This window comes from Bos mutus, chromosome 19 (assembly GCF_027580195.1).
Source record: "Bos mutus isolate GX-2022 chromosome 19, NWIPB_WYAK_1.1, whole genome shotgun sequence".
Lineage (NCBI taxonomy): Eukaryota > Metazoa > Chordata > Mammalia > Artiodactyla > Bovidae > Bos > Bos mutus.
The window spans coordinates 11,806,573-11,833,922 of NC_091635.1; the positions used below are offsets into that span (position 1 = coordinate 11,806,573).

A 27,350-nucleotide genomic window follows, 5' to 3' on the forward strand; every position below is an offset into this window, starting at 1 on the left:
CACAGGGCTCTAGTGCCACATTAAAAATGAAAGTGAAGACACCAGTGTAGTAAAATGAGAAATATTTATATTACTAAGTACAGTAACACATGATTATGAAATATATTAAAAAGGTTGGAAGAAAAAAATACAACAAAACCATAAGTAATAGCTTTTGGGTGAAAAGAGATTGACATTTTCTCTCTTTCTCTCTCCCCAATTAATCCACTGCTCATGAATAGGAATTTCTATAGCTTAAAGAGTCATGAAAATTCAAGGCATTTTTATAACGATTAAGGATTTCAATAATCCCAGAAAATAGGGATTCCTTCAAAAATAGCACTGATCTATCTGCTGTAGTCAATTCATAAACCAAGCTTTCTTTTCCTAATATAACTTTTACTATGAAGTCTGGTCCACTGCCATTTAGGCTTTTTTAAGGGCTTTTTTTTTTTTTTTTAATTTTGTTTTATAAAATGTTACAAAGCTACTTATAAATAGCTTAAAAAGTCAGTAAAGTTCTTTCTGTCTAAAATGAAATTAATTTTTCCCCAAAAAGGACTAAACTATTGCCAGCCTAAGTTCCTAATGGAATTATGCCAAATAGTGACAAATTCCCTGGTAACATTCCATGACTCACTAAAAGAAAGCTTAAGCATTATGCCCTTTGCGGAAAGACTAGTTTAGCCAGATTACCCAAGCACAGAGTTACTAGTACTAATAACATCTCATATATATACTGTCCTTTGATGGACAGATTTAATAATTTAACATTTTATAGCACAAGGCAACTGATCATATTTAGAAGCAGCAACAATTTGAAATCTAAATCATGATAGATTTTTCTCAATACAAGCTGAAGGCCAAGTGTTTCTAATCGATTGTTTTCAAAAGTTTCTCCCCCCAACCCCACCCATTTCAGAGCTATCTTCAAATTTTCCAGTCTTGTCTGATTTTAGGAACAGGAAATATTCTAAGTGTCAAAGAAAACACAAAGAAAGCCTAATTAATTGGACAACTGAAAAAGAGCGCCATAAAAATTTACAAAGGCACTGGTAATTCCCCAGTGGTCCAATGGTCAGGACTCCACACTTTTCACTTCCAGGGCCTGGGTTCAATCCCTGGTTGGGGAACTAAGATCCTGCAAGCCACTCAGTGTGGTCAAAAAAAGAAAGACAAAGAACTACTCTTACAAACCTTTAAAACAAGCCTCTCCTTCTCTCCCACACATACAATTCAAAACTGTCAAGAAGCATTCAATTTTATTGGAAGTTTTTTAAATAAAAATATTCTTTTTACCCAGCAGAATCAAGCCTTTTTTAGAAGTCTCTAATAGTAACAACACAGCAAAAAATGAAATTTTAATACAGTGATAGTGGGACTATTACCTTCTAGGCGACATTTGTTAAGAACCTCAAAAAGACACAAACTTCCAGTTACAAGATAAACTAAGACCTGGGGTGTAACGCACCACACAGCGACTGCAGCTAGCACTGCTGTGTGCTATACTTCTGACAGATGTAAGACAGTAAGCCCTGAAAGTCCTCGTCACAAGCGGAAAAGAAACTGGAGTAACTGTGCAACATGATGAATGCTAACTATTTTACCGTAGTAAGCATTTCACAACATAGTAAGTCATTATGCTATATACCTTAAACGTACACAGCACTGTATATCTATCCTATCCCAACAAAACAGAAAAAAAAAAAAACCCCAAAAACATTTATCTTCTTTGATTCAGCAATGACCACATCTATATATTTATCCTAAGAGAAATAATAAAAAGACTATGTATAAACATTTATTCATAAGGAAAATCCACAGCAGCATTAGCTATAATTTAAATAATTTGTAACACAAAAATAACCTAAAGTCAAAAATTTGGGGAATCCTACGATATTTACATATGAAAGAATGCTAAATATCAATTTTAAATACTTTGAAAAAGTATTTCCCCACACAGGAAAATATTTATAATGTTTTTGAAAAATAAAATATTATTAAGTATATCTCTTAAAAACACATACACTACATGTATTTTAAAAAATGAGGCCAAAAAATTTGACCTAAACCTCTACCTCTAGTTTCCAGCTCAAGGTGCCAGCGTGAGCAAGTGTTTATCCTTTCTCCTTCACTTAACTGAATAAACTTCTCTAAAGAAATTTAAAAATAACTTTTTGTTTAGTTTTATAGTAAAAAATATACTTTTTAAAGATATTTTAAAAATACCTAGGTGGATTGCCCATGGTTCTGAAAAGATGGAGAACGGATGGAGGAATGTGAACTGATTAGGCACAGTGGAGGGAGACGAGCAGAATACTCACAGAGGGGGAGCAGCAGCCGAGGAAGGCTAATCTTCTGGGCAGAACCCCAGAGAGGCGCCAGTTCTGTGACCGTCGTACGAGGAAGGTCAGTAGTGAGAAGTGGGACTGAAAACATCTGTCATAGCAAGAAGTCAACAGAGAATGTCTAAAGTTGATAAACCAAAAAATAAACACTATAAGCATATTATTTAGAACATGGAGTTAAGCCCCAGGAAATCTGAACCAGAAAAGTTTCTTTCAAAGTAGTTGCCTCTGGGGGAGTGGGGCTCTTCATTATTAGGCCTTTTGTATCACTGATATTTGATTACTTGATTTTTTAAGCTAAGTGTTGATAGAGTACTGATTTTATGTTTTCATCCTTTTCCATTTTATACTTTGTTCATTTTCCTTTAATATGCAACACCCTACTTCTACTTCCTTCCCACCAAGGCAGAGGCTGTGTCTCATTTAGCAGTGTTTTTCAGCTATAAGTTACACAGTCATGAAACGGATCTAGTGGGACATAAATAACATTTCTTTCTCCTTATAAAAAGGGAAAATAAAATAGGGATATCATTGATGACGTTTTCAGTTCAGTTATAAATGTTTACTTAAGAGCGTTTACCAGGGCACTGTGAGGCGTCTCCTTCGTCTATTCTCAACCCAGCATCCAGAGGGTCCTGTTGAACTGTGAATTCTGATCATGTCACAACTCCAACGGCTTTGAGTTCTGGGTCAGGCTAATGAACAGCCTGCATAACGGCCTAAAAGGTCCTTTAGAATTATCCAACTTTCTACGTTCATTTGGCTAACTGCTCTCCTTGTCTTCCTCGACATTCAAGTCTATCTCCACTTCAAGGCCTTTGTGTTTGCTGTAGCCTCTGGACAATTCCCATCCTCAGCTAATTCAATTACTCAAACGTCATCTAATTTAAATCATAATCCCCACACTCTTATGCTGGATTCCCTATTTTACCCCCTTATTCCTTATTATATTATTATCCCCTTTTATTCTTCATACTTCCTACTTTATTCCATTTTACTTCTCCCAGAGCATACAACTTTCTCTTAAATTTATCTCTCCCATTTCCATGAGAATGCATGCTCTAAAAGAACATGGATTCTTATCTGTTTACTGCTGTAGTCCAGCATCTGTTACAGTTCCTGACATGTAGCAGTTCCTGACATGTAGCAGATCCTCTGTAAATTTGAATGAATAGATTAGTTAAAACATATGTATCATTTTATGAAGATACCACACTATTGGCAATCAAGCACAACAGTCTGGAACCTTTAAGATGTTTTGATAATTTCAATTATAAGGATAAGCTATGATTTAGACTCTGAAGTGGAGAAGGCAATGGCACCCCACTCCAGTACTCTTGCCTGGAAAATCCCATGGGTGGAGGAGCCTGGTAGGCTGCAGTCCATGGGGTGGCTAAGAGTCGGACACGACTGAGCGACTTCACTTTCACTTTTCCCTTTCATGCATTGGAGAAGGAAATGGCAACCCACTCCAATATTCTTGCCTGGAGAATCCCAGGGACGGGGGAGCCTGGTGGGCTGCCGTCTATGGGGTCGCACAGAGTCGGACACGACTGAAGCGACTTAGCAGCAGCAGCAGACTCTGAAGTAGTACAGTCATTCACAATACTGAGTATGTTGCTAGCATACCGAGTCATACTGACTGTGCAAGTCCACTGAAATAATTAAAATAACCTTTGTTAACATCAACAGTAACAATGAAAATGCTGGTATCTCAGCTGCAATTTTTTTTAAAAAGGGGTGGGGGGAGAACCTACTCTAAACAACAGACACTTGAAAGTGAACAAGTCTTGTACATTTTCTTAATAAGTCACAGTGACTCATGCTCGAGTAATCACAATTTGCACATATTCCCAATTTTCACTGTTTCCTTCAACCCCAAATGGAGATCAAGGGGCACACTGTTGATCACCTTCACTTCTTCAGAATAAAACAAAGAGCAAGTTAGCATTCCCGAAACATTCACGCAGCAGGTCTTCACTGTGGCACATGCAGACGACAGAGCCTGTCAGTCATGATCTCCTTCTTCAGTGAATCTTTTTCTAGTCTACATTACAACTCACTGACGGAAGAAAAACATCTTCAACAGATTTTCAATGATTAATAAGAAAAATCCTCGAACACTTTTCCCTCACACACACAAAAGCACACATGGTAAAACAGATTTCTACTGAGCACAAAAGAAGCTTATCCAACCCCAAAAAGAAACGTCTTTGAGCCTGCAAATGAAATGCTTTTTCCATATTTCATGCCATTAATAAAGCTCATTTAACAGCATGTCTTGATAAAACAATTTCACTAATCACTTGTTTTTTGTGTTGAGAATAAATTTTGATGTTAGCCGCTTTGCAACTGGTTTTACCCATCCATCTTCTCAAAAAACAATGTGGTTTTACTTACTTTTACCACAAGAAGTAAAGGCTTTTTTAAAGAGGGAAATAAACGAGACAAGTTGCAAGGGTAGCTCACAGACATAAATAAATAAAACTGAATCAAGTACACAAGCCACTGGCACAATGAAAACTCCGTCGTATAAAGGAAGTAGCAGACCTGATATTGATAAAAACAAATTTATGAAATGAAAGATAATCTCAAGAAAATTTCCTAGAACACAGCAGAAGAGAACAAAGGAAGCATTTAGAAAAATAATACAAAAGACAGGAAATGAAGGTGCACAATGATAAAACTGATGTCCTTTGAGGAAAGAAAAATAAAAATGAAAGCATATTACAAAATATATATGAAAATATTCCTGAGTCACAGATTGAAATGGCTTACCATGTAACAGGAAAATGTAATAGAGAATCACACCAAGACCGAGATATATCCTGATGAAGTTACTGAACTTCAAGGATAAAGAAAGAATTCTACCAATACCCAGACAGAAGTAGGTCACCTACAAAGGGAAAAAAAAAGTCAGGCTGGCCCCAGACTTCTCTAGAGTAATCCGAGATGCCAGAAGATAATGGAGTAATGTCTACTGGGTATTAAGGGGAAGGTAACATAGCTCAAAAATTCTATAACCAGCCAAAATATAACTCCATTTGTGAAAGCCACCAACATTTTTAAACATACAAGAATCCTGAGAATAGAGCATTTAAACAACCATTCCTCAAACAGAAAAAGCTATTTGATAAACATAATAAATTTAAGTATATTAAAGCTACAGCTTTATAATAGCCACAGAACTATAAACTACCATATTTCATCTAGCCTAAGATGTACTTTATTTTTTCACATTTTAGAATATCTGAAATCAGCATGCATATTACAATCAATGTCATGTCACAGTTTCTTTGACAGAGTTTAACCATGTTAATGGTTGTCTAAATAAGGCATCCTACAATCAACAGTACCTCAGACATAATAAAATACAGTATATAACTGCCAAAATGAGAGAGAGGAAAGAAAAGAAGCCATGTAGTTTAAGGAAGAAAAAAGAAAACTAAACAAAAAGATAGGCAATGAACAATATTAAAGAAGCAAAACCAAACATAGAACAATTAAAGTAAATGATTAAAAGCATCTCAGATTGGGTCTTAAAAAACAAACCTTTCTTTATCCAACTACATGAAGTCTACATGAGACAAATCTAAAACAAGAACTTGGAGAGGTTAATATTAAAAGGTTAGACAGAAGTATAACAGACAAGTATAAACACTCATCAACTGGATTCAAAGTAGAACATTAAGGTAGCAAAAATGGTCATTTTTCAGAATGCTCAAGATTACAATCTATAAAGAAGATATAAAACTATATACACCAAACCTTCTCTCTCTCATTCCCAACATCATATACACATATACATGGATATATAGTAGAAGGCAATCACCATTTCAGTTCTTAAAAATCAAACAGATTAAATAGGTGAACATATGATGTGATCAAATTCCTATGTAACAGTTTATAAAAACTGATCATCTAACTAGACCATAACATGTAAAAATTTACAAAGGTAGAAACAATAGAGACCATGAAATCTGAAAATGAAACAAATTGTCAAGTCTCTTCCACTAAGGGGAAGAGACTTGACCATTTATGTACTGTCTCTCCCTAAACTACTCCATTCAAAGATGGATATTAAAATTAATACAGATTATCTAATAACAATTATAAAAACTACCTATATTAAAAAAAAACCTTTGATACACAAAGCTATACTCAAGAGGAAGATCCACAGACTAAATAAATCCTATCAACCGATGAAGAATTAAAATTAAATAATAAGCATTCAAGGTTAGAAAGTAAATAGAACTAAAAAAAAAAAGAACAGAGAGAAGGAAAGGAGGAGGGTAACTAGGAGTTTGGGAGTTAGTAGATGAAACCAGTTTCGTATAGAATGTATGAATAACAGGATGCTATTGTATAGAACCGTAGTGGCTCAGTGATAAAGAATCTGCTTGCAGTGCAGGAGACCTGGGTTCGATCTCTGGGTGGGGAAGATCCCCTGGGGAAGGGAATGGCAACCCACTTCAGTATTCTTGCCTGGGAAATCCCATGGAGCCTGGTGGGCTACACCCCATGGGGTTGCAAAGAGTGGGACACGACTGCCATTATGGGATAAATCATAATGGAAAAGAACATAAACAAAAATGTCTGTGTGTGTGTATAACTGAGTCACTTTGCTGTACAGCAGAAAGTACTGTATATCAATTATACTTCAATTTTAAAAAGCAGAAGTAATTAAAGAAATTTATAAGTTACTCAATTAGAAAACAGAAGCTAGTAAGTTTAACTCTAAAACCTAGGAACTGCATTTTGAAGGGAAGAAAAATTCCAAACAAACCATTAGCTAGACTAAAAAAACAAATACATAAAATTAAAACTGAAAAAGGAATAAAATGATAGAGGAAACCAAAAGAAGCTTCCAGTAAATTTTTAAGTTACTAAATGTTAAAATGTAGATAAAATAAATGGTTTTCTTGGAAAATACAAATTGTCAATTGGAATCAAGTAGAATTAGAAAGTAAATACCTCAATAACCTTCAAAGAACTGAGTAAGTTATCTCTCCAACCATTCTACCAGTACTAGACATGTTCACTGTAAAAATGTGAAAGGTAATTCCTTTATTAAAGTATATCCAGAAACTCTGGGAGTTGGTGATGGACAGGGAGGCCTGGAGTGCTGCAGTCCATGGGGTCACAAAGAGTCAGACACGACTGAACGACTGAACTGAACTGATTCAGAAACGAAAGTTTTCTACATTTCATGGAACCAATTGTGCACAGACAGCACAAAGGATACTCTGACAAAAATCCTGAACAGCAAACACTAACAGTATTTACTATATCCTAAACACTGGTCTCTGATGGGCAATTACATAAATCAACTCATTTACTCTCAAAGCAATCTGATGAGCTGGAGAACCAAATATTTAACAGCAGGTCCAGAACAGTCACTAACCCATCAGAAGCATGCCAGACCTTGGCTATGTAGGAATCCTCCTAGAGCCCCTCTTTTTTGCCACACAGTACCCTGTTAGTTGGCCAGATCACAGGCAGAAGGGTAACAGCCACGGAAGGGACCAAGTAGTTTAAACACCTGTGCATCCATCACATTAGTACTAGTGCCTACTGAGTGATTATCATTACCTGCCTATGAGCTGAGAAGTATTTGTTATCTCCACTTTACAGCTGAGGAAACAGACCCAGATTAGTTAGATAAAAGAGAGGCTAGGGCACGTAACTTGTATGCTATACAGCCTTTCTAAAATAAAATACTAGTAAATACAAGAAGCAACAGTTAGAACCCTATATGGAACAACTGATTGGTTCAAGATTGAGAAAAGATTGTAATAGGGCTGTCAGCTGTTACTCAGTTTAACCTATATGCTGAGCACATCATGAGAAATACTGGGCTGGGTTAAGTTACAAGCTGAAATCAAGATAGGTGGGAGAAACATCTACAACTTCAGATATGCAGATGATACACTCGAATGGCAGAAAGCAAAGAGGAACTAGAGGGCCTTTTGATGAGGGTGATGAGTAGAGATAAAGAACTGGCTTAAGACTAAATATTAAAAAACTAAGATCATGGCATCCACCCCCTTCCCCATTACTGCATGGCAAACAGAAAGGGAAGAAAAGGTGGAAGTAGTGACAGATTTCCTCATCTTGGGCTCCAAAATCACTGCGGATGGTGACTGCAGCCACAAAGTCAGGAGACAACTGCCTCTTGGCAGGAAAGCTTTGACAAACCTAGACAGTGTTGAAAAGCAGAAACAGTACTCTGCCGACGAAGGTCCGTATAGTCAAGGCTACGGTCTTCCCAGTGGTCACGTCTCCCAGTGGTTTTGAGACCTGGACCATAAAAAAGTCAGAGCACCAAAGAACTGATGCCTTCCAACTGTGGTGCTGGAGAAGGCTCCTGAAAGTCTCTTGGACAGCAAGGAGATCAAACCAGTCAATCTTAAAGGAGATCAACCCTGAATATTCACTAGAAGACTGATGATGAAGCTGAAGTTCCAGTATTTTGGTCATCTGATGCAAACAGACGACTCACTGGAAAAGTCCCCAACACTGGGAAAGACTGAGGGCAGAAGGAGAAGAGGGCATCAGAGGATGAGATGGCTGGATGGCATCACTGATGCAATGAACATGAACTTAGGCAAACTCTGGGAGATAACCAGGGACAGAATGTGCTGCAGTCCATGGGGTCACAAAGAGTCAGACACAACTGGGTGACAAAACAACAGAACAAATACAATCCAACAATGAACTTAAAGGGTGTGTCACTCTTCCACAAATACAACAGAGGCTCAATCTTTTGAGCTAACATCACATTGAGATCAAGTGAGAAAGGGCATTCATTTTTATTGTTGACATTTTTTCATAAAATGACAATACAGAGAGTTCCCTGGCAGTCCACCGGTGAAGACTTGGTGCTTCCACTGCAAAGGGTGCAAGTTCAATCCCTGGTCAAGGAACTAAGATCCTGCATGCCTCAAGGCAAGGCCAAAAAAGTTTTACAAATAAAAGAAATGCAGCTATTTTTTAAAAAGTGCAATATACACTCCCAATTAAAAGGAAAGAGAATCCCAATAAAATAGAGGTGGATATAGTACCAATATTTTGAAGAAAGACATACCATATAATACACATGAAGTTGTATATTATGATAAAGATTTTACATACACACATAATACATTAAGCCTGTAAGGCAAAAATTAGAAGTAGTCTCACTGAAGTCTAGTAACAAAACAAGGATGCTTGCCATGACAGCTATTATGAAAGTAATTGAAGATGAGTAATAATAAAATTCATTAAAAAAAAAATCACTCATTTTTTTTGAGGAAAGAAAAATAAAAATGAAAGCATATAACATTTATATTTTTAAAAAGCTATTATTAATAAATAATAGTAAAACATTTAGCAAAGTTTTAGAAAAATTAAGCAATGTATTCAGGTTCAAAAACATATTTAAAGAGGAGATTTGAATATGATTATTGTATAGCTAGGAAAACTAACAAAACCAAATGAAAAACTAAACAAAGAGGGCAATTACAAAATTAAATACATAACAGCTTTCTTATACATGTATAAATATAAACTAATTTTAAAAAGTGGAAAAATAATCCTGTACCCATAAGCAACTCAAGTCTAACAGAAAAATGTTGAGCTAGTCTTAAAAATAAATAAAATGCCCACTGAAAGCTGGGATTACATGGGAAGCCAGATTTTTGTTCTTGTCCAACCACCCTTAATCAATCTATAAATTCAATGCAATGCACTCAATCAAAACTGCAAAGTACTGAAGGGCAGGATGAGGGACAGTGGTGAGTAAAACCTGACAAAATGACTCTAGAGCAAAGAGATGCCAGTGTTTTTTCACTTAATATCAAAATACCAGCATTAATATTTGCATTTTAAACTGTTCAGAACTTTTAACAAGTTTGTAGAATTTGTAAAAATAATCATCTCAATGCAAAAGTGTTAACTGTGAAATATCAAGAAAATGTACTTTCACTAAAATATATGTTAAATATACAACTATTATTAACTGATAAAATTAATATAAGCTATTGAAAACTAAAACACTAAAATTTTACTTAAAATACATACAAAAAGAAAAATATTTTTAAGTTTGAGCTAAAAAAATACAGCTATAAAATCATCTGAATTGTAGAAAAATTTTTCTAGCTGCTAAAACTATTCTAACTGCAATTCTGAATAATCCCATCTCTTATTCAGAAAGGCTGAGCTGCAGTCTTGTGTCAGAGTGAGCCTGCTACAGTAAGAGTCAGATCATTTCTCTCCCCTGCTGAAAACCCTTCTCAGCTCTCCACCTCACTTAGAGCAGAGGCCCATGTCCTTATAATAGCCCACATCCTCCCCTTTAGCTGTCTGACTGCATCTCCTACTTTTCTTCCCACTGTTCACCTTACTCTTCCAACATCAACAAGTCTATCATCCCATTAACATAAGTTTCAGAAAGAGATAACATAGAAAACACAAAGGAGGCTCATTTGTTTTTAAGAAATCTAAGAAATACTATTCCAAGAAAATTTGACTTTTTCTGTCTTGTTGCAATTTTTAACAAAACTAATTTTAATTTTAAAAACTAAGAACATAAATTGGCCACAGTATTTTTCTCACTGCTTACAGTTTTTTTCTTCACTTCTATATTCCTATGCTTTTCAAGCATACTCTTTCATAATTAAAAAAAGTAACTTCTTTAAATGGTTACCATAGCTTTCTGCTTCACCCTCTCAACCCTCTTCCACTTCCTACCCACCTCACCCACAAACTTCCAAAGGATTCAGTGGTGGATTAAAAGAAAGAAGAACGGGGAAAAAACTGCTCTGAGACATTTACTTGGATTTAATTTTAACCTGAACTATTTATAGGACTACTCTTTCCTATCTAATACACTACCAACTCTTTCCTATCATTATTATATGTTCTGTTACCTAAAATATTCTCATCAACATTTCTATCTTCCATTTTCAAGAGCCATTACCCAATGCTACTTCCTCCATGAACTCTTTTTAACTGAAGGTACCCTCTTCCTCTTATAAAAACCTAGAGCACAATAACTTTTTCTTATGGTATATTACTTCCTTGATATGGTTTTATTGACTACAAGGTCCATGTCTAAATATTTATTTTATATCTTAGAATACTGTCCAATGTTGAACATTCAGTTAGCAAATGATGGATGCTCAAAGCATATTTTTGTTTTTATACTTTATAATTTTATAAATACAAAAATAATTTAGGTACAAAGGTGTTTCAAACAGTAAATTTTAAATTCTTACCAATTACTGGCTCTTGATTTAAATCTTTAACTTCCTTTAACTTCCTCTCTTTGCCAGATCAGTTAAAAGCCTTCTAAAAGTTTTTACATTCTAGGTCTTGTCTTTCCCAATCTATGTATCGTAGCTCTATTACTTGTTACACAACAATCTGGTCAGAATCTGGGGTTCTATATGCCAAGATCTGTTTCTCCATCACAGAAACCCTGCCTCTAAAAAGCAGCTCTGGGTTCACTGATCAGACTTCCTTATCTCCTTTTTTAACCTTTCACCCCCATATCACTCTAAAATGATACTGATGTACTTGTCTGTTTTAAGCATACTCCGTCTCATTTTCAAAATATTAACATAATTAAAGCCAGGTGAGAGTCTGAGTAGATTTCCCAAGCATCTCCAGGATCCAGTTCTCCCTCTAATATTCCTAGATTATCTGCCCCAGCTTTACGATCAGTCCTAAAATTGTGATTACAATTTATATAAATATATATTATTTCTCTGTAACTTCTAACCAAAATATAAAAAGGATTTTTCTATTTGACAGTTTTGATAAAGGGACTTTTACCCACATATTAAAGAAAGCGTACCACTTTCAAAACTGTAACATAAAATTACAATGTTTCTGATTAGAACTATGAAAATTCTGTCTTTCTGGGATGTGCTTTAAATTAATATTCTGTGTGAGTAGCACCTCTAGTGGCCAGCATCTTTGCAAAGAAACGACAGCATAACCAGAAATTATTGAACTGATCCATCTAGCTCAAATGAACAGCCAGAATTTTCGGAATTAGGGTTTGCACCTAACCCCAACACTTAGGTGTTTATAACTTCCCTAAGTTAGGGTTTGGAACTTCCCTAAGTTAGGGTTTGGAACCCTAAGCACCCTAAAGGTGCTGCCCAGTTTGGAAGCCTTAGCTAGGAGCATGGGCAGCCAGCTCATCAGAGTAACACAAGAGAAGGTGGAGTAATGAGTCCATGGGAAGATATTCAGGAAGAGGGTGGATTTGTACACAATGTGGAAAATTTTAGTACTTATCTCATAGGATAAGTACTAACCCCAACCCAACTTCCAGAATTAGGGTTTGCACCTAACCCCAACATCTTTGCCCCTAAATTATTTTTGTATTTATAAAATTATAAAGTATAAAAACATAAAATTATGTTTTGAGCATCCATCATTTGCTAACTGAATGTTCAACACTGGACAACAATATTCTAAGATATAAAATAAATATTTAGAGATGGACCCTATAGACATGGTCCCTCTTAAACACAAGAGATTTAAATTAACTGGTCAAGTAAATAACCCTGTGACTTTATAAACAAATACTACAACCTTAACAATTTCACACACTAGTTTACAGTTACCTGTACAAGTGATGATACTAGTCAACAATTATCAAGTACTTTGCTATGTTCTATAATCATCCCTTTACAAGTATTAACCTACTGAATACTCACAAAAATCCTATGAGATAAGTACTAAAATTTTCCACATTGTATACAAACCCACCCTCTTCCCGGAATATCTTCCCATGGACTCATTACTCCACCGTCTCTGGTGTTAACTCTGATGAGCTAGCTGCTCATCCTCCTAGCTAAGGCTTCCAAACTGGGCAGTAATTAGATCCCATCTAATTTCCCCCACTCAGACATTGCTGAAGAAATTCCTAACCTCTCCTGTGTCATCAGTTCTTCCCTCTACTGAATTCAATCCCATCAACATACATGCAATCATTTCCAAGCTTTACAAACACACAAAAAAAGCCCACGCTTGCTCCAGTTACTGTCCCATTTCTCTGCTCCCCCAGTTTAGGAACACAACTTTTAGGCGTTATCTGCACTCCTGGTCTCCAGTTCCTCCCCTTCTGTTCACTCAAGTTCACACCCGTTTGGCTTTTGCCCCACCACTGGCACTGAAACTGTCCTTTGCAAAGTCTCCACTCACCTCTACTAGTCATTTATCAAGCCTTGTCTCACTTGATCTCCTACTTGACACAGCTGATCTTCCTCCTTCCTAAAATGTCTTAACTTGGCTTATAAGGCCACCATATTTTGGTTTTCCACTTACCTCCCTGACCACTCTCCCTCACTCTCCTTCCCTAGTTTCTGATAATTTCTCTGACTTTTTAGTGCTGGTGTGCCCCAAAACTTGGTCCTTAATCCCCTTCTCTTACTGACCCTATCCAAGTTTCATGGTTTGTACACAATCTATACACCAACAGTTCCCCAGTTTATGTCTCTAAGCCATACACTTCACTGAAAGTGAAAGTCGCTCAGTTGTGTCTGACTCTTTGCGACCCCATGGATTATACAGTCCATGGAATTCTCCAGGCCAGAATACTAGAGCGGGTAACCTTTCCCTTCTCCAAGGGATCTTCCCAACCCTGGGATTGAACCCAGGTCTCCTGCATTGCAGGAAGATTCTTTACCAGCTGAGCCACACTCTTCACTGAATTCCTGATCATATATGATAAACTGATCATATATGATGTCTATATGGCTTCTTTCAGTTCAGTTCACTTCAGTCGCTCAGTCGTGTCCAACTCTTTGCGACCCCATGAATTGCAGCACGCCCGGCCTCCCTGTCCATCACCAACTCCTGGAGTTCACCCAGACTCACGTCCGTGGAGTCAGTGATGCCATCCAGCCATCTCATCCTCTGTCTTCCCCTTCTCCTCCTGCCCCCAATCCCTCCCAGCATCAGAGTCTTTTCCAATGAGTCAACTCTTCGCATGAGGTAGCCAAAGTACTGGAGTTTCAGCTTTAACATCATTCCCTCCAAAGAACACCCAGGACTGATCTCCTTTAGAATGCACTGGTTGGAGCTCCTTGCAGTCCCAGGGACTCTCAAGAGTCTTCTCCAACACCACAGTTCAAAAGCATCAGTTCTTCGGCACTCAGCTTTCTTCACAGTCCAACTCTCACATCCACACATGACTACTGGAAAAACCACAGCCTTGCCTAGACAAACCTCTGTTGGCAAAGTAATGTCTCTGCTTTTGAATATGCTATCTAGGTTGGCCATAAGTTTCCTTCCAAGGGGTAAGCGTCTTTTAATTTCATGGCTGCAGTCACCATCTAAAGTGATTTAATGTCAAATTGCGCTTGTGCTGACTCTTTGTGATCCCACAGACTGTAGTCTGCCAGGCTCCTCTGTTCATGGGATTCTCCAGGGAAGAATAACTGGAGTGGGTTGCCATGCCCTCCTCCAGGGGATCTTCCCAACCCAGGGGTGGAACCTGAGTCTCTTTTGGCTCCTGCACTGACAGACAGATTCTTTTACCACTGAGCCACCTTGGAAACCAATCTTGTCAAATGAAATCTAAACCTTCCAAATCAGCTAAGAAAACACAAACAAATAAAAAGCAATGAAGAAAACAATCCAGCACAGTCAAGAATGGACAAAAAAGAGATGAAAAGAGACACAGAGTAGAGAGGGAGGAGCAAGAAAGATCATATGGGCAGAAAGGAAAAGAAGGTGGGAAAATAAATTCAAATATATTAAGTTATTACTATAAATTTAAATGGTTTAAACTTAATTCTAAAATACAAACTCATTAAATTTTTAAAATTAGACATTCTACATTCCAGTTATATGCCGAAAATGACACGAAAGATGGTACGTAAATATGCAAACAATTTAAATATTCATCAATATAAAGATGTCAATTGTCACTCATATGCAGAAATACTCTACAGTAGTTAAATAAGGTCTATAAGTATTAAGATAGACTAAAAGTTATATTAAATAAAAAAGCGACTTGTAAAAGATACTGATAAATTAAAATATATAGTGTAAACTATATGATATTTGTAGTATCTTAAAACTCACAAAATACTAAGTAAAATTTTATTTATACATGCATATAAATTTATAAACACACAGATACATATTAGCTTCAAAAATGATTAGCTCAAGAGGAGAAGAGAAAGTAGAGAATGGAACTGAGGAGTGATTTTTGTAAATTACTACAAATTTTACTTAAAAATATCAGAAGCAAATACAACAAAATGTTATTATTTGCTATTTTAGAATGTGGGTACATTACTGTTTGCCACAGCAGTTTTCTGGTATACTCAAAATAATTCATAATTTTAAAATAGGAAAGGAGAAATAGGTAAGTAAACATGTTATTAGATAAACAAATACCTATTTTTGAAAATCAGCAGGGAAATAAACCACCTTAATACGATATAATAATGAAAATATCAATATATATGGCAAATAGTGAGTTATTGAACACTTACTAGGAAAACTAATTGTAACAAAAATATTGTCACATGTTTGTCACATTAGTTTCAGATGTATTAGAAAAGTTAAATGCAAAATAGGATTTAAAAAATAAGCAAATAATTTTTTTAAATTTTCTGGGTCAAAAATACAGCAACTTTCAGTCAATATAAGTCATCTTACTCCCCTAAACCTAACTTACTTTTGCACTTCAGGCAGACCAGCAGCTTAACCCTCAAGAACCATTCAGGGAAACGAAAGCACGTGCTGCTCATACCTTCTATGAAAGGTGAACCTGGTTTAAAATTGGGGTACAAACTAGTACAGATTTTATGATGGGCTGAGGTTCCCTGAAGGAAAGATAAAGGAACCCCAATCAAAATCGGTACATTCAGAACTGAGCCCCTTGTAATCCCTCCATCTTGTCCTGCAGTCTTTTCCACTGCAGTTAATAACAACTCCATTCTTTCAGCTGCTAGGCTAAAAACTGAAGTCATCCTGGATACTTTCTCTCTCTCTCTCTCTCTCTCTCTCTCCCCCTCTCTCTCACACACACACACACACACCCCCACTTCACCTAAAATCTAGCTCATCATAAATCCTGACCACTCTATTTAGCAAATACATCCCCAAACTCAACAATTTATCATCTCCATTGCCACCATCCTGGTCCAAGGGAATGTCCTATCTCTTCTGATTTACTGCTCAAGTCTCATGACTTTCTGTCCTTGTCTCCCTGCGGTCTATATAGTAAGCATCACAAGTCAAGTGTGATCCTGTTAAAATGTATATCCAATCATGTAAACTCTTATGCTGAAAACCTTGTAATGGTCTGTCTCAGCATAAAACCCAAAGTCCTTACCTATAAAGACCGCATCTTGCTGTCTACTGACAAACCAGGCCCCTCCTCCCACCTCAGAGCCTCTCTGCCTGGGAAGCCTGGCCTCCAAGACACCAGTGCTCCACCCTCAACTTTCCATCTTCTTTCCCCACTTTATTTCCTCTTCAGGGTACTTATTATTTAACACACCACATTTTAACTTAATTATCCAGTTGATTACCTGTCTTCCCATACTAAATGTTAAACTCTGTGCCAGCAAGATTTTTATGTTCTGTTCTTTAAAGTACTATAATGCTTACAAAAGCAAGCACTCAAATATTTGCTAAATGACTATAGAATTAAATTTAGACATTAAATTTGATATGTCAGCACTTTGAGTTGAACGTGCTATGTGAGATAGCTTTCACATGATTCAACCACTTAAAAGTGATAAAACTTTAAAACAAGGCCAAGTCCTCTTTTCCTATATAAGAGAGTAAGATTTCACTATACTCTTCTTCAACCTTTTTTTCAAGAAGGGGAAAAAGCACATATTACTGGTAAATTTCTTTCATTTCAACAGATATAAACTTTAGAGACTAAAGCTCTAGGGATGTCTCTGGAAAAAAATAGCAATGACTATCAGCCAAAAGAAAAAACTGAGGCAAACAAATATGCCGGTGCTCCTGCTGGTTTCTAAAACAGTACTACGTCCTTCATTTACTGAAGGCAGAGCCAAGGTTATCCTTGATAGTAAAGCATGTTAACGAGGAATAAACAGTAGTCAAAGAGTACCTAGTTATTGCTATTAACACTGAGCACACAACAACACAGTCTGTACTTCAAATAATCTCCAAACAAGAAGCCCAATCAATAACCAAACAGCTTTCACTGCCAGGGCCGGAGTTCGATCCCTGGTGGGGAAACTAAGGATCCCACAAGCTGTGCAGCATGCTCCCCCCAGATCTTTTCAAACCAAGCCCCAAGCAGATTCAATGTCTTGAAAACATATAAATGTTGCCCAATTTGAATTTTAACAGTACCACTTCACTTTCAGTTTATAATGAAAATGAAGATTAAATTTGATTTGCAAGACTTCTTTCAAATTCAATAACACTGGAGTGGGTTGCCATTTCCTTCTCCAATGCATGAAAGTGAAAAGTGAAAGTGAAGTCACTCAGTTGTCTCCGACTCCTAGTGACCCCATGGACTGCAGCCTACCAGGCTCCTCCGTCCATGGGATTTTCCAGGCAAGAGTACTGGAGTGGGTTGCTTCTTACCTGGAGAATCCCAGGGACAGGAGCCTGGTGGGCTGCCGTCTCTGGGGTCGCAAAGAGTCGGAGACGACTGAAGTGACTTAGCAGTAGCAGTAGCACTGGCTTATTTCCAACAGTGTAAATATTTCATATGTATTACTTTCATTGATCACTTTAAAAAAGTTTAAAAACTAAACATAAAGAAAGTTAAAAAAAGAAAATAAAGCTTCAATAATACTATAAAAAATTACTTCTAGAAATTACTTATCAGGCATAAAGCTAGCCATTGAATTTATTATTCAGTTATCTTTATTCACAGTACCAAGAGACATACAGTACAGAATTGCTTTTACCGAAAAAAACTTCAATAAATGTTTACTGACTTACTAAGACTTGTTTACTCGTCTAATAGTCACCTATTACACAATTCTCATCTTACAAGAGAAGATCTCTTGTTGATCTTCAGAGCATGAAATCAGAGACAGCTTCAGTACGCAGATCCACAAGTAAAAATAGAACAAATTCCACAGCCTCTAATTGAGAAGAGGGAGGAAGAACACAGCCATCCTTATTTAAGTAAACAACCTATGGCTCTATTCAAAATCATAAAATAGATATTTCCCATAATTTGAAATAGAAGTACTGAATAATTCAAGACTGCACTTTTCAAACTATTTTCACATTATGATTACTAATAGGATGCTCATATCTGCTACTGAGGTTTCAATAATACAGTATTCAGAACTTCTTTATAACTTACCACTTTATTCTCTTTATAAAAATGAATATAAAATACAAGTAGCATTTACTGCCATAACTGTGAAGACCAATTTTAGTTCTCATCTTAGGTGTATTTTCTACCTACTGAAAAGTCTTTAGGTGTAAATTATTCTTTACACTAATCCAATGAACATCAAATATTAATGCAAGTCAACAGTATGAACATTACACCCAGACCTCAACTGAAATAATCCTAAGTATATGGAGTAGACAGCCAACAAACTCAGTTTTCATGGTCCTTCAAAGTAGGTAAGATACTGTGGTTTCATCTTAACTCATACTTTAAATAAGAATTTAGAAAGGAGGTACAGAGAAAATGAAGAAAGATGCCTGAGAAAAAGATACCAAAGAGGAAGAAATACAACTGTAGAAATTTGAGAAAAGGACTACTTAGCTCTTCTAAAATTGAGTTTAACCTTCTAGCAATTCCTTAACATCCCTACCAAAGATTTAAACTTAGCAGCTACTTGAACAATGCCATCCATTCAAGGTATACTATATGTCAAGCAAAGTACTGTTATGTGCTGGTAATATAATGCAGTAGTCATTAACGCTATTGTCAAATACTTCTGGTTCTCTTCCCATGCAGGCACACAATTAACATACCTTTCTTGGCCCCCTAGTGGTTGAGAGGACCCCTGTGTCTAGAATTGGTTGGTCAATGACTTCTAACTGAAGTGCCTCCATTCACTTCTGGCCAGAGCATTTAACTGCTAATTGAACAAAACCTCCAGAAAAACACCACCTCTCTGGCAATGTTTGAGATGGTAGCTGCACCACTACTGAGTAATCTCAACAAGCAGAGACCTCTGGCAACCTGAGCCAATAAGGAATAAACATTTGTGTTTGAAGCCACTGCGATTTTCAAGTCTGTGTGTGTTTTTTAACCACAGCACAACCTAATTTATTGACTAACACAAAAAGTGATCAATAGAAGTCTTTTTCTTTCAAGCTACTTATCGCTAAGCTAAGTCTCCCTAACTTCACCCTGAAAAAGCTTTTTTCTTTTTTTTAAAGACAAATACAATTATTATTTTAGCAAATTTTCCGCCCAACTATAGAAAACTTTCTAAGTCCTGATTTTATCAATGAACCTAATGGTTATTCAATTCCTTTGATTCCTACGAACTTAATATATTGATGTCTTCATTCAAGTGATTATTTTTTGGAGTTGGATCAATTAAGAACCCTGATGCAAACTAGTAGACTGTCCATCATGGTTCTTGTGAACCAATCAAACATCACTACAATTATAACTGTTCAACTATATAAGCATCCAGTCTTCCATATGGTTACCATGGTTGTCGGCAGCTTAACAGAATCACTACAAAAAATTATACGTGACTGAGGAGAGAAGGACAGGAATAGGGATTAAGAAATAGGATACTAATAGCAGACTGACATTTAATAATCATACATGGAGGCAAAAGCAAACGTGTACCTAATAATCATCAAGTACAAAATGATAAGTGCTTTAAGGACAAAGAAAATACTAAGTAGAGAAGGTAAAAGTTCACTAAAAATACTCAGACCCTACTTGAGACATATGCTCAATGCCAACAACCCAGTGCAACTTATTATGGCAAGGGACAGGGATTTCTAAAAAACAAAAACATCTGAACTGGTCCTTTACCTTAAAGGATGAGTTTATTTTACTAAGCAAAGATGGGGAAAAGATAGGAACACCCCCAAATAAAATGTATGTTTGTTATATAGAGAAACAAACAGGACAGAAAAAACATTTTTCCAAAGGGAAGCTGCTAAATCAGAATGTTTAGGGTTTGTTCTTAATATTCTGTCTTGCCCTCAAGAATAAAGTGCTTTACAAAGAAACATAGAACACATAAATGAGAAATAGATGAGAAAAAGGGAAACATAGGAACATTAAGTGAAATCAGAAATAAGAGTAATATAAAAAATGCATTAAAAATACGTATCACAGTCCTCTACATTCACAGGGTTAATAGCCTACAATTTTGGCTCCAAGCTAATAGGTGCTTAATTTCTGATGAATGACTAGTTCAATTAATTCAAGATTTCTAGCAACTGGTATGAAAAAAGAAATATAATCAGATGGTCACACAACTAATTACCACTAAGGTTGAAAAATTATTTTTCTGATTAAATAGAATTATCTGCACTGCTAACAAAAAAAATGCACTTACTCCTACAGGTCCCCTTAAAAAGGACAGTGTTATAGAACATCTTCACAACTCTCAATGAATTCCACAGGGTTGCTGCTGACAGCATTATCTCCACAGGTGGCGACAGGAGCGATCTCTCCCCAGCCCAGTTCAGTAAAGAAAAACACCTCTGCGGAGAGTAGGTGTGCAGCAGGGTAGGTGTCTGAGGCAGCAGTCTGAGGACAATCTAAGGGTATCCATAACACTGATATTTAATTCGTTGCAGGAGGAGAGGACAAAGGGAGATCAGCAGGCAAGTGGTTTCAAACCTCAGAATCTAAATTAAGAGACAGATCTTCCTCTCCCTCCACTAAATGTACAATTATGAATATAAAATTTCAGAGGATTCCAGACTACGCTATCCATTTAAGAACCCCCTGCACTTCCCTGGCAGTCTAATGGTTAAGACTCCTCCCATCCAATGCTGAGAGGGAGGGTGATGGAGTTAAGTAAAATTAATAAGTAAAAATTTTCAAAAAACACTCTAAACACTCCCTCTATAAACAGGGAGTGGGTTTTTTGGTTTTTTAAATAAAAATAAAGAGAGAGAAAAAGACTGCAGAGACTTTAGTCAATCCTCAAAAACTGTAATTTAATCTTGTTTATCGTAACTGAATATGGTAGCAGCAAATTTCAGACTATACTCACTAACCAAGTAGAAACAGCACAGATATGTATACTCTGTGTGACCAACAGAGCAAAAACACCTACAGTAGAACACACACATCTTCTAGGGAGCCTTAATGAGCTCCTATTACTAAAGAGAAGATACTCCAGTGGATACTTAGAATGGCTTAACAGGCTTCAGTGACGCATGGCAGCACCACGCCTAGCCATTCTGGATCTCTTTTTGTTGACTCAATTGTCCTGGCCTTTCCAAACATCTGGCTAGTTCCTATAACCATCCTTTAGTCTTAGCTTGGATAGTACTTCCTCAGCAATGCTCTTCCCAACTCCTGCTATATGAACCTGTATATGATGGCAATTACAAATTTAACTATCTTTCACGCTAAACAAATGAACTTCGTTCAAGAAACAATTTTTTCAGTGTCTCCCAAGCCCACTAATATTTAAAGTCAGCATTCAAATACTTACCTGAAGAACAAGACTACCTCTGATAAAAAGTAAATTAGGCCTAGAAGTTTTTCAAAATCCTTTCTTATACACAAATGAGCAAATTCCTATCCCTTATAGTATGGCTTAGCTAACTAGCTAACAACCCTGTCAAGAAACCACCTTGAACATTTCAAAACAAGTAACAAAGCATTCACAGAATGCCTGGTTTTGAGGAGTACTTTCTGCTGTACTCCCCCAAATTAAACTATTTATAAAAATTTACACCCAGGGACTGAAAGAAGCAACTTATAATTAAATGGCAGGGCCACTGTTAGTTATTTAAAACACTCTTTAGAGAATATAACCATATCATCTTTGAGATAACACTGCCTTCCCAATCTCTATAGAGAAAAAGTTTCTATACAGCTCGTTCATAAGTGGAATTAGATCATGAAGGAACCATTAAGAAGACTGACCAGACCATTCCATCTTTTTACTCCAGTGTTAATTATTACCTGGCCCATAAGGAAATAGTCTCCAAGGACCCTAAGAACAAGCCATATGGTAAATAGAAACATTATCAGTCAAGGTTTAGGGTGCAGAAAACAGAAAATATATTTGGTGCTTTAAGGAGAAGGAACTTAATGAGAACTTCGGTGCTTACAAAATTATTGAAATGGCTAAAAGAGTTTGAGTTAGAGAAAGAACTTCCAGTATGACAACCATGGAAATGTAGAACTGACCTAACAGCAGCCCTGGAGCTAAGAACTCAAGAACAGAGTACCGCAACAGTGATCCAGATTTACAACCATGAATCAAAGAGAAACCACTGTATTGCTTCTATGCAACACTGTACTGCAAATCATGGCCAGCATAAGAAAAAAAAGTATTTTAAAAGTATAAAGATTGAAGAAGTAAAATGGTGTTTATGCGGAGATCACAGCTGTGTATTTAAAAACTCTTAAGGAAAATATAAAAAGGCTACTAGATCTAGTAATTCAGCAAGGCTGCACAGTTCAAGGTCAAAATACAAAAATACATATGTGTGATGGAATATTACTCAGCCATAAAAAAAAAATGAAATGCTGCCATTTGCCAGAACATGATGGACCTAGAGATTGTCACTCTAAGTGAAGTAAGACAGAGACAAATATCATATGAGATCACTTATATGTGGAATCTTTTTAAAAAAATGGTACAAATAAACTTATTTACAAAACAAATAGTCACACATGTAGAAAACAAACTTATAGTTACAGGCGGGGGGTGTGGATAAACTAGGAGATTGGGATCAACGTGTGAACACTGCTGCGCACAAAGCAGACAACCAATAAGGAGCTACGGTATACAGCACAGGGCACTCAACTCAGTCCTCTGTGATGGCCTGTATGGGAAGAGAGTCTAAAAGAGAGTGGTTGTATGTGCAACTGATTCACTTTGCTGTACACCTGAAACTACATTTTAAATCAACTACATTTCAATAAAAATTTAAAAAAAAGAAAAAGAAAAAATATCAGTTGTATTCCTACAGGAAATACTTAGGGGTACACTTAACAAAGCTACAAAATCTATACAGCAAAAACGACAAATATGCTAAAAATTTAAAAGACTCTAAATAAATGGAGAAATTACTAAGTTCATGGAAGACTCCATATTGTTAAAATGTCAATTCTCCTCAAATTAATCTATATGTTAACTGTAATTCCACTCAAAATCATAGTAAGTTTTTCTGTAGAAATTGTGTCAAACTGACTTGAAAAGACCTTTAAAAGCCTAAATAATTTTTAAAAGGAAAACAAAGTTAGAAGACTTACATGATTTTAGGGCTTACTACACAGCAATAATCAAACTGTGATACTAGCATAAGGACAGACATATGTATCAATGGGGAGGAAATGGCAACCCACTCTAATATTCTCGCCTGGGAAATCCCATGGACAGAGCGGCCTGGAGGGCTATACTCCATGGGGCCACAAGAGTCAGACGCAACTTAAGAGACTAAACAACAACTGAATACATAGTCTCCAAAGACCTATGACAGGTTGGTCAACAGATTTTCAACAAAAGTTCCAAGGTAATTCAATAGGAATGATGCTGAAACATATGCTACAACACACATCAGTCTTAAAAATATCATGCCAAGTGAAAAAAGCCGTAACAAAGAACCCACATCTTATTATCTCATTTACATAAAATGCCTAGAAAAGGCAGGTTTAGGGGGACTGAAAGTAGATTAGTAGTCGCCTGGGTGTGGGGCTGGCAAAGGGGAGTGTCTCCAAATGGGCATAAGGTTTCTTGCTGAGGCGATAGAAACGCTCTAAAATTACACTGTGATGATGGTTGCACAACTCTAAACATACTGATTGTACACTTAAAATGAATAGATTTTATGGTATTCAAATTAAGCCTCAATAAATCTGTCATAAAAAATAGACTTTCACTGGGAAGGTGGAGCAGAGACTAACCTCTTGTAAATTAAAAATACAATTGCCAAATGAAAATTAAAATGGCCAGTCTAAACAAAACAGGCATGGTTGAAGACCAAGTCACTAATGTGGAAAAAAAAAGTGCAGGATATCTCCATGATATAATAACAAAAAACAGAAAATGGATAATGGTAATAAGGAGACAAAGTGATCAAACACCTGACTAGCGTGTTTGGAGCAAAGAAGCTCGAAACACAACGCAGGGGAATTTCTGAACTAAATACAGACCTAAGCCTTCAGCCTAAAAGAGCCCATTGAGAGCCTAAAACAATGAATGGAAAACATTTACACTTAAGAGACACATATGGGTAAAATTTTAGAACTCCAAGTATGAAGAATATCCTTTAGAACTTCAAAAATTTATCTACACAGAAACAATACTTTGACATGAGCCATTCTTTTTCACTGTCTTCTCATAAGGAATTCTGGATACAATGAAATGTCATCAAAGTTCCATGGGGAAAAAATTTTCAACTCAAGAATTCAATTCCCAGAAAACCTATCAAATGTGAGAACAAAATAAAGGCACTTTTCAATATGCAAGGACTCAAAATTCACCTCCCATACACTATAAATTTAAGAAATACTGGAATAGGACAACGTGGGTTATGAGAAAACAATAGTTGCATATGAGCCAGAATAACTAAGTGAAAGTGAAGGAAGTAAGACTTTGATACTTAAAGATTCTCCATTAACAAAGTTTCAGTGACTGGAACTACAGCAGCTAGTTAGGTACAAACCATATTTGGTATTATAATGAATACCCCGACAAATTACATAAACGCTGTTTTCTGTTCTTCTTCAAGACTACATAAAACATTATTTCAGTTATAAAAAAAAAAAGAATATAAATGCTATAAAACTTGACAATATAAAAACAATTAAAAGCTGCATGGGGGGGACAGAAACCACTAAACAGTAAGTGAACTAATTTCTTTACCTTTCATAGCAAGAGCTCTTATGGAAAGAGAAAATGAAAGTCGCTCAATCGTGTCCAGCTCTTTTCGACCCCATGGACTATAGAGTCCATGGAATTCTCCAGGCCAGAATACTGGAGTGGGTAGCCTTTCCCTTCTCCAGGGGATTTTCCCAACCCAGGGATCGAACCCAGGTCTCCCGCATTGCAGGTGGATTCTTTGCCAGCTGAGCCACAGGGGAAGCCCTTATGTAAGGTAGATAAATCATTAATAAAGCCAACCATTAGAAGAGCTACATATATAAAACAAAAATCAGGAAAGGGAATTAGAGTTTAAAGTCTACATCTTTCTTTTTAATGGATTATTTATTCAAGGATCTTGGGGGAGGGGGGCTCAATTATTTATTTATTTTGGGGCCAGGCCAGCACACGTGGGATCTTAGTTCCTCTACCAAGAATTAAACCAGAGCCCCCTGCATTGGAAGTGCAGAGTCTTAACCACTGGACCACCAGGGAAGTCTTCATCTTTCATAGTGAGAAATTAGTCATGAATCATATAAACTATCGTGGTAACCAGAAGCATGAACTAGAAATTCCCTTTGGAGGAGGAAAAGGAGGGAGGTGAATGGATGGGAGACTGACTTTTCATTTTATTCTCTCTGGTAGAACTTATATTTTTGTCATGAATATGCAATATTTTTATAATTTAAATAAGTATTTTAATAAAAACTGAATTTTGTTTTAGCCATAGAATGGCATACTGTATTTGAAAAGAACAAGTTTCTATGTACCAATAAAGATTAAGTGAAAAATCAAGAGGCAGAACAACACATTAGGATAGTATCATGTTTAAACCAAAATGTGTGATATGGTCACTGTGGAAGACAATTTAGCAGTTTTTTATCAAATTAAACAGTCTTACCATACAATTAGCAATTGTACCCTAGGTATTTATTCAAGGTAGTTGAACTGTATATTAATGTTCACAGCAGCTTTATTCACAATCACTAAAAATCAGAAACATCAGTATGAACCTAGGGGTAACTTAATACATACACAGATGGACATACAGAGACAGGATAGATGTGTATGTACCTAAGTTAGTTATCTGTGTGTGTGTGTTTCTGACCTATACAGTAATGAAGTCCAGTAGCTATGAGCACTTTCAATGCTCAGATCTTGGTTTCTGGATATTATTCATGGAGAAACAGCTGACTTGAAGGCTGGGGCAGAGAAAATATAAGATAGGCCTGACACATCCTAGAGTCATCAGAAAACAAGAAGTGCTTAAAAACTAAAAGGCTGAGTGCATGTCAAAGGAACACAGAAGCGAGCCTGGAAGAATTCCCAATGACCAAAGCTGCAACAATTTAGAGACAACATTAATGATATAAGGAATAAAATAAATGTATGATGACTAACTTATGTCAACATTCCTGGGCCATGGTACTCAGATTAGGTGGTCAAACTTACTCCAGATTGTTTCTGTGAAGGTGTTTATTTTTTTAAACGAGATTACTATTTAAGGCTGTGTTGGTCAGGTTTCTCCACTGCAGAGTAACTGTTTTTCCTGATAGCTCAGTTGGTAAAGAATCCGCCTGCAATGCAGGAAAACCAGGTTCGATCCCTGGGTTGGGAAGATCCCCTGGAGAAGGGAAAGGCTATCCACTCTAGTATTCTGGTACTCAGATTATGTGGTCAAACTTACTCCAGATGTTTCTGTGAAGGTGTTTATTTCTTTAAATGAGATTACAATTTATTTTATTTTATTTTTTTTTTGAGATTACAATTTAAATCAGCAGACTTTCAGTGAAGCAGATTACCCTCCATAATGTGAGTGGGCCTCATCCACTCAGCTGAAGGCCATAATTCTTAAAAAGACTGACCTCCCCCCAGAGAAATTCTGCCAGCACTCTGCCTTAGGACGTGCACTACCACACAGACTTATCTCCAGGCTTCCAAGCAGTCCTGCAGAATTTGGACTAGCCAGCTCCTACAATCACATGACACAGATATATCTGTATATCCTCCTCCTGGTTCC

The 27,350-nt window shown here is 36.5% G+C and overlaps 1 protein-coding gene across 2 annotated transcripts in view; it reads right to left on the reverse strand.

Annotated features, from left to right (window-relative positions):
* Positions 1-27,350, reverse strand: part of UBE2G1 (ubiquitin conjugating enzyme E2 G1) — an 89,982-nt gene that overhangs the window by 45,999 nt on the left and 16,633 nt on the right. The window contains exon 1 of one of the 2 annotated variants that reach the window (XM_070389250.1): positions 20,834-20,985. The exons of the other annotated variant lie outside the window; for it this stretch is intronic. Within the exon in view, the coding sequence (XP_070245351.1) occupies positions 20,834-20,918 (85 nt within the window). The 5' untranslated portion in view covers positions 20,919-20,985. Of the gene's footprint in view, positions 1-20,833; positions 20,986-27,350 lie in introns of those variants that run through there. 2 annotated transcript variants of the gene reach the window in all.